Below are 12,925 nucleotides of genomic sequence, written 5' to 3' on the forward strand. Positions count from 1 at the left end.
TCCAGACACTAATCCTGCAGAAGAGCATTTATGGGTCTTCTCTCATCCCTGTCTCTCTCCATCATGATAGCCAGCTCAGTCCTGAGAGAGAAAGAAAGAGACAGCGAGAGGAACATATATGACATCGTGATAAGTAGAGGTAGATGAGTTGAGTACAAGATAGAAAAGATCAGATGAGTGTTTACCGAAGGCCGTGGGTAAGATTTGATTGGTTCGAGGTTTCTCTTTCATAATTCAAGAGAACTCACTTCTCACAGTTTTCCTGAGCGTTTCTTCAATCCGTATTATTTGAGGTGATCTCAGTTTAATATGGAGATCTGAAAGATTATACTTTTTTTGAGTTTCATGTTTAACGGAACAGTTCGTCCAAAAATGGTTCCCATTGACAGTCATTTCTATTCCTACTATGATAAATCAATTTCTTGGGTGAGCTATTCCATTAAGGATCAGATGTGGAATGTGAGGGAATGTGATGTATCATAATGAGGTTACAGATAAAAGCATTTGAAGTAATCTCTGTTTTTCACCATTTTTCATTCGCAGGGTCTTTCAGAAGCGAAGCCATTAAAGCGTCTGATGTTCTTCCTGTGCTGAGGGAGAAAATAGCATTTGTATCAGGTGAGTATGAGATCTCTGAGATGCTCTCAGTGTTTGACGTGTAGACGAAAAGTAAGACATAAAGTTACTCACGAACTCTGAATGTACCAGTTAAGAAAAGCAATGCGATACGTCAGCACATTTTGCCAATTCGTTCCCTTGTTTTGGGTAGTCATGCTCGCTTTTATCATTTCGTGTCCACGATGTTACAAAGTCCTCTCTGTTTATTAATAAAAGATGTTGCTGTTATGGTCAGAGAAAACTTGATGATGCTAAGCCGTTGCTAAGAGTTTTGTGTTAACTCTCTCTATTGGCTTACCGCTGTAATGGCGTTGTGGAGAGAAGATGAACCCTAGATGCAGGATTTCTAAGCTTTACATACTGTAGATATCAATCCTGTGTGGGTAATTCGCAAAGAGCCGGAATCAACGTGTGTAGGCATTCCCAGTCATTTTGGTTAGCGATTCTGCTTCATCCACTCACAAAAATAACACTTCATGGTCTCTGGGCTGTTCTCTTTTTGCAGGAGGTCGTGATAAAAGAGGCGGTCCTATCTTGACTTTCCCCGCTCGGAGTAACCATGACCGAATAAAACAGGAGGACCTGAGACGGCTCGTCACATACCTGTCCACTGTACCCAGGTCTGCCTCATGTTAATCCATAGATTTACTTTCATTATGGGTATAAAATATAAATCCCAATGCTTAATGCAGATCTGTGGTTGCTGGAGACATTTTTGCTGCCATTTCCATGGTGAACAGAGATTTTCACATAATTAGGCGACAAGAGAATGAAACTATAGGCAAAAGAGAGAATGAAAAGGGGAGAGACACCCCTCCTAGCCTTTCTTTAAGGCTTCCTCACGGTCTGTGATTTATCATCATTGAAGCGGTGTTTTGATGTGTCGCTGTGCCCACAGGCCTCTGAGCTTCTGTCACGATCAGATGCTTTTAAACACAAACCAGCCTCTAACTTCACTCACATGAAATGAGAACAGTATTGCTGCTTCATTAAAATGTATAAGTTATCCACACTTTATTACGTCATGTGGTTCAGCAAAGTCTGTGTCACGTGCATGAGGGTTTAGCTAGATTCTGGCTGACTGTTTGAAAGGGTTTTTCTCCAAGCTTTCTGTGAACTGAGCTTTTCCATTTTGTCAACCAAGAGATATCCTAATCAGCAGGTTAAATGTATATATGCTCTTTATGGATGTCTAAACATCACGCTAGACAAACAACCTGACCCTCTTCGATTTCCACTCAGACGCAGAGCTTACATCATCAGTGGCAGATCGTTGTAGAGCCATGCAGACTGGTGGTTTGGTGGAATCGACGGTATTGAGTCAGCATGCTAATCTCCATTCAGGCAATGATTCATGTGCTGGCACACGATACCGTGCTGGTCACACGTAACAGCTTTTACATATCCGTATGATGCCATATGAATCTTAGACTCACATGAAGGTTTTTCTTTTTATCTTGCCTTTGATTGAGGACTAGTCAGCAAAACAAATGCGACAGAAACCTTTATAGAAATGCTGTTGGATTTAATGGTTGTTATGGGAGTTGAAAGGGTTTTAAAGGAAATTATAATGATCTCTATGGGTCTCTGTTGGTTATTTGGTGGGCTCAATTGGTGGGATGTTGTTTGACAAATGGGAACCAATAGAATGTCATTAAATCCTAATTGGCTTTTACCCAAAACACAATGGTTTTGGAAACGGTTGATTGGTAATAATGCTACTTGTAATCGTAACTATTATAAATTGTATTTTATGTTACTTATTTCATTATTAAGTGATTAAGTAATTAATTACTTATTCTTTAATTTTATTATTTCATTCTATTCTATTCAATTTTTTTTGACTTGACACAACACGACACTACTTTACTTTACTTTACTTTACTTTACTTTACTTTACTTTACTTTACTTTACTTTACTTTACTTTACTTTACTTATCTATCAGACTCTGGTTGCCAGAAATGCCTTTGGACATGCTTTGAACGTTTGAAAAAAATCAACAAAGACATTTTAGATACAAAAACTCACAAAAAGGGAACATTATGTGTCCTCAACACATTTCGTTTTTTTGTTGTTCGTGAGTTAATTTGTATGTGATGTAAGCAGTGATTAGTAATAGTATTGGCAAGTATCATTTTCATTTGCTATTAAATGACTCAACATTAAAAGTGTAAGTTTGGCAGTATCTCTTCCAATCAAAAGAGCAATCTGTTAGATTTAACTGCTATGGTAGTTGACTGCTTTCCCACTCAGACCTCAGAATGGCAGGAAATGAGAGAGGCTTCTATGTGCCATTATGTCGTTTTTAATCACACAGACTGTCTGTGATCTTTACTTCCCTCTTACTGTAAGGCGTACAGAAATGCGGGTGTTATTAATTTTGTGGTTATTGAAGCACTGGCTTTAACAGTTATTTTTATCCCTCAATCTCTGTGCGCTACTTCAAAAGCATGAGGCAGAAAGACAAGCCGGGCTGTTTCTTTTTAACTCAATGAGAACGATCCTTTAGAAATTCCTCAAGAGATGTCTAAACATGACCCTTTCATGCTCCAATATGATAACATTTTATGGAGCGATTTTGAGAGATATCATTTATATGGAAATTGAAGAGCCACAGTTGAAGAGCCCAAGTGCTTCTCGGGCAGTGATATGTTAAAATGTGCAGCACTGTATTATAATATATTACACAAGAACTTTGATAAAATAAGAAATAAAATAATAATAAACACCGTCATAGTCAAGCGTGTTAATGCACCAGAAAATGATGTTGGAAAATATTTCCACCCACCATACGACTTTATATTTACATTTATTTAAATGTTTGTCCTTGTGGCATCTGCTTAATTTCATTATCGTGACAGATATTGAATTAAAACAAATTGTTTTGTACAGTTATGACGCTATAAAATAATAACAGTAAATTCAGTTTTCAAAATAAGTTTTTATATTTGTGTCTCATATATTAGTGTTTTTTAACTTTGATGGTAAAAGCTTTGTATTCTTCATATATAGATTGGAATACTATATATGGTAAAGTACATAGTATGATATTATGAAAATGGCAATTGTAATCTACCATAAAATATATCAAAATACAAGCCATATCAGATGAAATTATTTTCTTAAGCACTTTTTATTGCACGTTTGTATTGTTTTGTCGAAATCTAAAACTTGCTATTATAATACAGTTAATATTGCAATTAATTATCATAGTCCCTTGATATTGCCATAGTACTTCGTGACTTTATTTGTTCTCTCTTTCAGCGAGGACGTGTGTAAGAGGGGATTCACTGTGATTATTGACATGCGTGGTTCTAAGTGGGAGCTGATCAAGCCGTTACTGAAAACCCTACAAGAAGCTTTCCCCGCTGAGATCTGTGTCGCTCTCATCATCAAACCAGACAACTTCTGGCAGAAACAGAAGACCAACTTTGGCAGTGCCAAGTTCACCTTTGAGGTATAAATTCAGAATCGTGGCCTCATTTGTGTCAGTCCCCTTTCATCATACTTCCAATAACAACTTTCCTTTACGGCTGACATCATCAAGATGCGTTTTTTCCCCGTTCTGTATGTATGTATGTTAAAATATCCGTCGCACTTCATTCATTCATCCATCCATCATCATGTCTGTTTCTCCTCTCTTGCTGATAGACAAGCTTGGTGGCTGTGGAGGGCTTGACCAAACTCGTCGACCCGTCTCAGCTAACAGACGACTTTGAGGGCTCTCTAGAGTATAACCACGATGAATGGCTCGAGCTCCGAGTGGCTTTCGAAGAGTTTCTGGCCAGCGCCGTTCATCTCCTCTCACGTCTCGAAGACTTGCAGGAGACGTTGGCTAAAAAGGAGTTCCCGGTGGACGTGGAGGGCTCTCGGAGGCTCATCGATGAGCACACTCAGCTGAAGAAGAAGGTGATGAAGGCTCCTGTGGAGGAGCTGGACCATGAAGGTCAGAGACTTTTGCAGTGTATCCGTTCCAGTGATGGCTTCTCAGGGAGGAACTGTATCTCTGGAAGTGCCGACTTTCAGAGCGTGGTTCCAAAGATCGCCAGTCTGCTGGATAAACTACACAGCACAAGACAGCACCTCCATCAGATATGGCACCTGAGGAAACTCAAGCTGGACCAGTGTTTCCAACTCCGACTGTTTGAACAGGACGCAGAGAAGGTGAGTGAGCACTGGTTCCACCTTTGTTTCCAGTTGACCAGTAAATGACCTTGAAAGTTCAACTAAAAGTGAAAATGCTGTCATTATTTACTACTGTCATTGTAAACCTTCATGACATTCTTTCTTCCGCAGAACACAAAAGAGGATATTTTGAAGAAAGTTGGTCTGGACCCCATTCGCTTCTGTTGTATGGACACAAAACCAATGCAAGTGAATGGGGGCCAGTTAACAACGTTTTCAAAATATCTTCTTTGGTGTTCTGCGGAAGAAGTACACGAGGGTGAGTAAATTATGACAGAATTTTATTTCTGGGTGAACTATCCCTTTAAACATTATTTTCATTAGAACTTATTAAAAGAGCAAGTCATCTAGAACGCCCAAAACAGATCCGCTAATAAAACTGAGCAGCAAAAATGTGCAATTCCTTCAGAAATTATGAATGAATTATACATTTTTGGCTAAAAAAAGGAACTCAAATTACCAACAATCAAACAGTACAGAAAAGTAAAGAGGATGTTAAGGTGGTTTCTGAGCTGTCATTGGCGCCTATATGATATTTTTGGTTTAGATGTACTGTTCACATGGCTCAGGCTTTATCTTCAATGTAAGTCAATTGAAAATATCCCTTTATTATCTTCCGGATTATATACGAGCAATTGTAGTAGAGCTGTTTGCCTGAGCAAACACCGGTGAAAAATAATGATGCCTATTAATAGTAACAACTTTAATGAGCATCCTGCATTACAAAACAATAAAGATGCTGGCGCGTTTTATGCCTTTTTCTTTCTAAGACAGTGACCTCACATTAACTCCGCTCTCCGTTTCATGATTACTGAGATAAATCTTCAAACATAAGGCCTCTCGCAGGAGCCCGTCTGATGCTGAGCACTCATAAGTGCTTTGTTCCGATGACTTCATTTCGTTCAGAATGCAGTGTATTATTAGCTACGGCGCGAGGTTTCGCTGGTCGCGGGTAAACATGATTGAAAATCGCTTGTCTGTCACTGTGCCAGACCTCCTCGTGTCAAAGGGCAAGAGCGAGCAGTCGTTTTAATCCGTTAATTAATACCTCCGTCCAGCTTCTTCTTTTGGACTCAAGATCAGGCCTATTAGATTAAAGCCTCCGTTTAATGGAATAGAAATGCGAGCAGTCAACTAGATTATCCATTATGCTGTCTCGCAGCTCTTATCTTGATTAAGTGCAATTCATTTGCAGTTGTCATTAAATATTTATTCAGGACACTTATTCCACATTGAAAGATAAATTGTGTTTAACTCAGTGGAGGTGGTGAAATGATTGAATGTACAATATATACATTTCTTTACGCAATACATTGTTTCTCTAAAGCTTTGATGTGCAAAACATACTGTACTCGATTGCTTATATTTGATGATGTCACAGGTTGTAAGAGCAAACTGTGATGTTTGAAGAATGTTTACAATAATCTGTCGTTTTACTAATGAATATCATGTTAATCCAAAATACTTTCCCTGGATGAACACTTCTTAACAAATTTCTAATAATAAGGTGTACCGTCAAACGTACTACAATCCTATGACCATAGTGATGTGTACTTAAAGATTTGATGTAATGTTTTACGTAATCTGTTTTCATGTCTTTGTCATTGTAGATGTTTGACTGGATCAGTCACAATAAAGAGTTATTTCTCCAGAGTCACACGGAGATCGGTGTGAGCTACCAGCACGCTGTGGAGCTACAGACCCAGCACAACCACTTCGCCATGAACTCCATGGTACGTCAGTCGATGTCATCTCTGATGTTCTCACTCTTTAATACAAATTATTTTGCCGATTTCCTTGCAGGTGTAATGTAATGTGATTGTTAGCGTTCTAAGTTCACTTGCAACTCAAGTGGTCAAATGCTTCAATCTGTATGTGAAAGCATGGTCCGCCAGCGTAACCAGGTTGTTAAAACTGTACTTAAAGGGATAGTTCACTCAAAGATGAAAATGTAATTTTTATTCAGTTACGCTTGTTTCTTTTAAACCCACTATTTCTTTGTTCAATCCTGTTTTTTTATACAATTCTCAAGCATAATCTCATGTATCATACCATTTATTATTTGTGAAAGTCTTGACCTATGTGATTTCTGTTTGTCTCCTCCGTGATAGATGCGGGACCGGTGCGCCTTATCACTCACGCCACCGGCCCCGCGTCACGGCTCTCGTCCTGCCTTCCTCACCACAGTCACATTAAGGAAAAAGACTCCAAATTAACAAGAAAAACATGAAAAATATGCAATAATTACTTAACTAAACTGTTATTTTACAGTAATTCATTGCCGCCCTTGCTGCTGGAATTTTAAGAAACAGTCTCAAAAAAGCTTATGGTAAACACACATAATGGAAAGGTAGTCAGTAAACTGTAGACTATAAAGGTCAAGTGGAAATCGTCTTGGTTACGGATGTAACCTCGGTTCCCTAATGGAGAGAACGAGACATGTGTCGAGACTTGAAAACCTATCATCTCCGATTATACTTTGAAGAGCCCAATAAACTTGGGAATGGGACGTCCCCATTCATTAACCATTCAATGCTCCCTAGACCCTGCCCTGTATTCTAGCACCCTGTAGCTGGATTCTGACTTCATATCATTACAATATAGTTCAAAATGCTCTCTAATCTTATGTCTCCCAGAACGCATATGTGAACATAAACCGCATCATGTCGGTAGCGTCACGGCTGTCAGAGGCGGGTCATTACGCTTCTCAGCAGATCAAACAGATCAGCACACAGCTGGATCAGGAATGGAAGAGCTTCGCTGCCGCTCTCGATGAACGCAGCACTATACTCGCCATGTCTGCCGTATTTCATCAGAAATCTGAACAGGTACACCCTTGTTTACTCGACACCACATCTGTAGCTGTCAGAACTTGAATTGAGTGGGTTTCTAATGATCTGTCTCTTTCTGTGTGTTAAGTTTCTTTCTGGGATAGAAACCTGGGGTAAGATGTGCAATGAAGGTGGCTTGCCGTCAGAGATGCAGGATCTTGAACTGGCCATTCACCATCATCAGACGCTCTACGAGCAGTTCACACAAGCGTATACAGAGGTGAGAACAAACGGTGTTCTGTCCGCTTTAAACGGTTCTTCACAGCGAAGCCATCGAAGAACTTGATTTGGTTCCACTAAGAGCCCTTCAGTCAAAGGTTCTTTAAAGAACCATCTCTTTCTTACTTTATTATAATTTGAAGAACCTTTTTTCGCCACAAAGGACCTTTAGTGAAACAAAGGTTCTTCAGATCTTAAAGGTTCTTTAAGGCAGTGGTTCACAAACTGGGGGGGCCCTAGGAGGTTCCAGGGGGGGTCACAGTTGTTGTGGCATTTCATGAAGTATTTTATGCAATCAAACATCTGATAAATAAGACCACCAGTTTTTGAAGTTCGAAGTTTTAAGATTTTACATCTTTATATGGGGTATAAGACATACATTAGTTCTCTTACCAGTGAATCTAAATATGTGTAAAACGTAGAGAATGAAATTTTACACAAATCCCAAACAAGTATGAAACTCAACCCAGCTCTGTTGTTAACCAGATCAAATCAGTGAAGCAGCTATAATTAAGCTCAAGACACAACAGGAAACCAATGGCAATGGTCCCCACCCCTGTGTCTGAGTACATTTGGATTTCCATGTTTCCAAGCACTACAGTCTTTAACATATAAAATTTAGTAGTCTGAACATGTGAAAAACATAAAAGTTCTGGGAGGAAAGAGTCTCATTGTTTAAACAAATAAGAGTCTGACAAACAAACTACAGGATTTGTTCATTCATATCTGTAATTATTCAGTCATATCCACATTTTCGTCCAGTTCAGTTCTCTCTAGTATCACAACGTCTCCCTCCTTATACTGTACTTCCTGTGATGTAAAGGTGTTTATTAAAAACCTCTATTTTCAAAAGGGCTTACATGATGATGTATTTGATCCTTCTTCACAGGTGAGTCAGGATGGGAAAGGTCTTCTGGATGTTCTTCAGAGGCCGTTGAGTCCCGGTAACTCCGAGTCTCTGACTGCCACAGCCAACTACTCCAAAGCCGTGCACTGCATTCTGGACGTGGTCCACGAGGTCCTGCACCACCACAGACGCCTGGAGAGCATCTGGCAGCATCGCAAAGTCCGTCTGCATCAGAGACTGCAGCTCTGCGTCTTTCAACAGGACGTCCAACAGGTAGATGAATTCTCACATATGTCTACAAGATCTCTGAGAAGTGTTGACACACTGACAAACTGACTCTGCTCTGAGTTGAGCCCTTTATAGACAGCAAAATGTCTGTACTTTTCCATAAATGATATAATTTTCCTAAAGAGATGTGGCTTTTCAATGTATAGCGGCCATATGCCAGTGTGCAATATATTCCAGATATACTTGTCTGTGCTTTACCGTAGTAATTCGCTTAGGTTTGGACGTCATTTGAAATAAGCTCCACTCAACTACACATATATCAGTTTCGTGTTTTTTCTTCCATGTTAATAGGCTGTAATTCTTCCATAATTTAAGAGCGGAGAATGTTGGATGAGGACTTGTTAACAGTTGACCATAAATTTGGATTTGTACAGTTTTCTGCACAGCATGCATTTTTTTTCTCGTGCGCTGGATGTGTGCCCAGAAGAGCAGTTCATATCTCACCATTAGCCTCTTTCGGTGGGACTGTGTCGGCTCAGGGTTTATCAGCCTGGGACAGCTCTAGAGAACGGCCAAATTAAGAACTGAACCACAACCGAAGCGCTAAAGAGCTACATGTCCAAACCGAATCCAAACGGAGGTCACATAGCACGGCGAATCAAAAGAAACATACTGATTAGCTAAAACATTAGCCACAGATTTTCTGATACACAAGAAACTCGATCACCTGTGATTGGCCGAGTTCAATTTCCGCATCCAATCTCTGATCGGGTGGCTTTGATGGAATATGTTAAACGCTTCAAACATGCGGCTCTCATAAACTTGGATCATTGAGTGCAATGAGATATCAACATACTGCGTGTTTTCTTTGAGACAGGTTGTTATTATTGCCCGTATTTGGTGATGTTCGTTGGTTTCACCCTGAAATGTTTGCAGTTTTTGAGTAGCGGCGGCTGAGATGTGGCCAAATGTCTTCAAGTGTGTAGTTCTATACAGGTAATGAGAAGATTGAGCCATTCACAGAAATTAAACAGACCTCCCGCACACATACAGCATATTGTGTTTGTGTTCAACAGATGGTACGGTTAATAGTTTAAAATTAAAATGATTTTATTATCGTGTTTTTCCACATCAAATGACTTCCTTCTGCGGAACAAAGAAAAGATGAATGTCCGTCCTGCTCTTTTATGTTAAATGATGATAATTGTGACACATGTTTGTGTGTTTCTTTAAAAATCATGTCCACTTGCCTTCGACAAAGTGTTCCCTTGGTGCCGCGCTCTTTTTCTAAACATGTGCCACTATCTATAGCTGTCAGGCAGCCGTATAAATAAGATTAAAGATTTTCTGGCCTCTTGTATCGCCGGGGTAACTGGGGAATTGGTGGCGGTCACCTGTGAGTTATGGGGTTATCAGCCGAGCACATGAGTCGTCTTGTCATGGTTACTGTGGTAACCGTGATAACCGGTTTAAATCCCTGTATGTCATGGTGGGGGTTTGAGACTGGGGAAGGGCTTAGAGACACAGACAGTCACGCATTACTGAGGTTGATTTAATACTCAAGAGCTTTCCATTCTCAGCCGTTATATTTCTCCACCTGTCCAACATTTTGACGATTCATACTCTTAAATGTGTCCCTCTGTTTTCTGTCCCTGTGTCTCACACAAATACTTTTTTCAGACTGACTTCTGGCAATCATTTTAACCAATTAATTTGAGCTCTTTCAAATGATTAATCGCAATTAACCGCATCCGGAAAAAAAGTTTGTGGTTATATAATCTTTAGGATAATATTTACATGTATTTATTTATACTTCGAATAATTTTAATTATATATATATACAGTATATACAGGTTTTTATATATATATATATATATAAAAACCTGTATATACTGTATATATATATAATTAAAATTATTCGAAGTATATATATATATATATATATACATACAGTAAATGCTTAGTCAATTTTTTATATTTTTCTTAAATATATGCATGTACTGTATGTGTTTATAAATAAAAAATATGTACACAGTACATAGACATATATTATGCAAACACAATCTTTTATTCTGGCTGCAATTAATCGTGATTAATCGTTTGACAGCCCTCATTCATTAAAATTCATTTGTATTAGTATAGCGTTTTTTACAGTTAAAATAAAATAAATACATTTAGAACATACATTACAGACCTAAGAAAAAAATCTGCATTAAAAAATGGAAGAGAAAACAGTGAAATTATAAATTATATAGAAACCATGGCATTACAGAATAAAGAATTTGTGTTTGGACCTATTCATTTACGATGATCTCTTCTTTACATTTCATTTTGTACATTAAAATAATTGAAGATAATGAAAAATAAGTACATTAAGAAATATCTTTTATATATTATATACAGTTAATATATTTTGATTTAGTTACTTAAGCATCAAGAACATAAATACAAAAGAATAATATAATAGCAGTTTTAAATGTTAATGAAATGAAACAATTACTGTATTTGTTCTTTCCCCTTGGTTATTGACACGAGTTTCACTCGCAGATGTGCGCCATGTAAACACGAACAAGATTTCTAACATCAACAAACATTCTTCACCGAAGTTTAACCCGACGGGATCATCTCCCAGAGTTATATTTAACCTCTCATAATGTGCGTGTGAGGATAGGAGGCTGTTTTTAGAACAGGCTGTGGATGCTTTAATCAATGAAGCACAACCCCATTGACGCATTTCTTTTCATGTTTAACAATAATTGTATCACTTGTGAACACGCGAGTGTAGCAGCAAAACCAGACACGAGGAAGTTCTTCTAAAGAAACACAAGTCAGACGTTTGGAGTTTGTTTCTCAAACAAAACAGAAGTCATTACAGATCTGTACACATGTGTTCAGTAGTTAACCGACCTTTCAGTGCTAGTCTTCCTAAGCAATTTGAGCAATGAGGCACGTGACTTATACAGAAAAAGTACATTTCTAATTGACAGAACAAATGAATAAGCAATAGCATTTTGTTCTAGGCACATGCAAAGATGGAAACATATCTTTATAATTTTTATTGTGTCAGCATCAGTGTTGTTCTGGAGGGTGATTGTGTTATCCGTGTTATGCTTGTATCTGTCTGACCTGAGAATGCCGCTAGAGAAATGAAGGTGTTATTTGTAAAACATCTTTCCTTAGGGACAGATGTTAAAATACAGTCACTTTTGGACAGAGGACTTTTAGGCTGATGGATTATTCTCTCTTCATATTCCCTTGAGTGTTAGCTTATTTCTGTGTGCTTTCTGATAGAACCGACTTTCGTCAAATCAATTAAATAGCTTAAAGGACCCATAAGCATCCTTGATGGGTTTGGCTCTGTGTGGAGGTGTTTGTTTCCAAAATGAATCAATGTTTGTTTGTATCTTGCAGGTGATTGACTGGATAGAGAATCATGGCGAGGCTTTTCTCAGTAAACACACAGGCGTTGGTAAATCGCTACACAGAGCCAGAGCTCTCCAGAAACGACACGACGACTTTGAGGAAGTGGCACAGGTAAGACATCAGCAACATCCAAACATGAGCCGGTCTGGTCTATTCATTCTGTCAGATGAATCTAAATCTCTTTGACCTAAAGCAGCTTCCGTATTCAACATTCAAAGGCACGGATAAATACACAAATTAAAGCTCATTGTTTGGAACTGATACCATGGACATGCATATGCATCTTATTTTCTGCAAGATCAGTCTGCTCAGTAGCAGAGCACTATCTAGTAGATTTACATTTCCACGGAATCTATTGATGTTTACATAACAAGCGTGTTCAATTTTACTATGGTGAAGTATTTCAGTGTTGTTTGACATGGTTACCGGTCATGGCCGACAGGTCAAAAACTTGCTGGTTATCGTGTTATCACTTACAGTAGGCAGTCAACCAAGGCACCTAGGATTTAGTTTTTTATAATTTATTAACTGCCGCCATTAGACTATTAATGTTAATCTTAAATCAATTCTCGA

General features: G+C 38.5%; 1 protein-coding gene across 1 annotated transcript in view; it reads left to right on the forward strand.

Annotated features, from left to right (window-relative positions):
- kalrna (kalirin RhoGEF kinase a) overlaps positions 1-12,925 on the forward strand; it is a gene marked incomplete at its 5' end in the record, with an annotated part of 110,678 nt that overhangs the window by 40,888 nt on the left and 56,865 nt on the right. Inside the window, 9 exons of the mRNA XM_079464986.1 lie at positions 544-618; positions 1,124-1,238; positions 3,884-4,076; positions 4,271-4,783; positions 6,415-6,537; positions 7,441-7,632; positions 7,724-7,855; positions 8,744-8,974; positions 12,341-12,463. Coding sequence (XP_079321112.1) covers positions 544-618; positions 1,124-1,238; positions 3,884-4,076; positions 4,271-4,783; positions 6,415-6,537; positions 7,441-7,632; positions 7,724-7,855; positions 8,744-8,974; positions 12,341-12,463 — 1,697 coding nt within the window. The remainder of the gene's footprint in view (positions 1-543; positions 619-1,123; positions 1,239-3,883; positions 4,077-4,270; positions 4,784-6,414; positions 6,538-7,440; positions 7,633-7,723; positions 7,856-8,743; positions 8,975-12,340; positions 12,464-12,925) is intronic.

The sequence above is a fragment of the Barbatula barbatula genome, assembly GCF_947034865.1.
Source record: "Barbatula barbatula genome assembly, chromosome: 9".
NCBI lineage: Eukaryota > Metazoa > Chordata > Actinopteri > Cypriniformes > Nemacheilidae > Barbatula > Barbatula barbatula.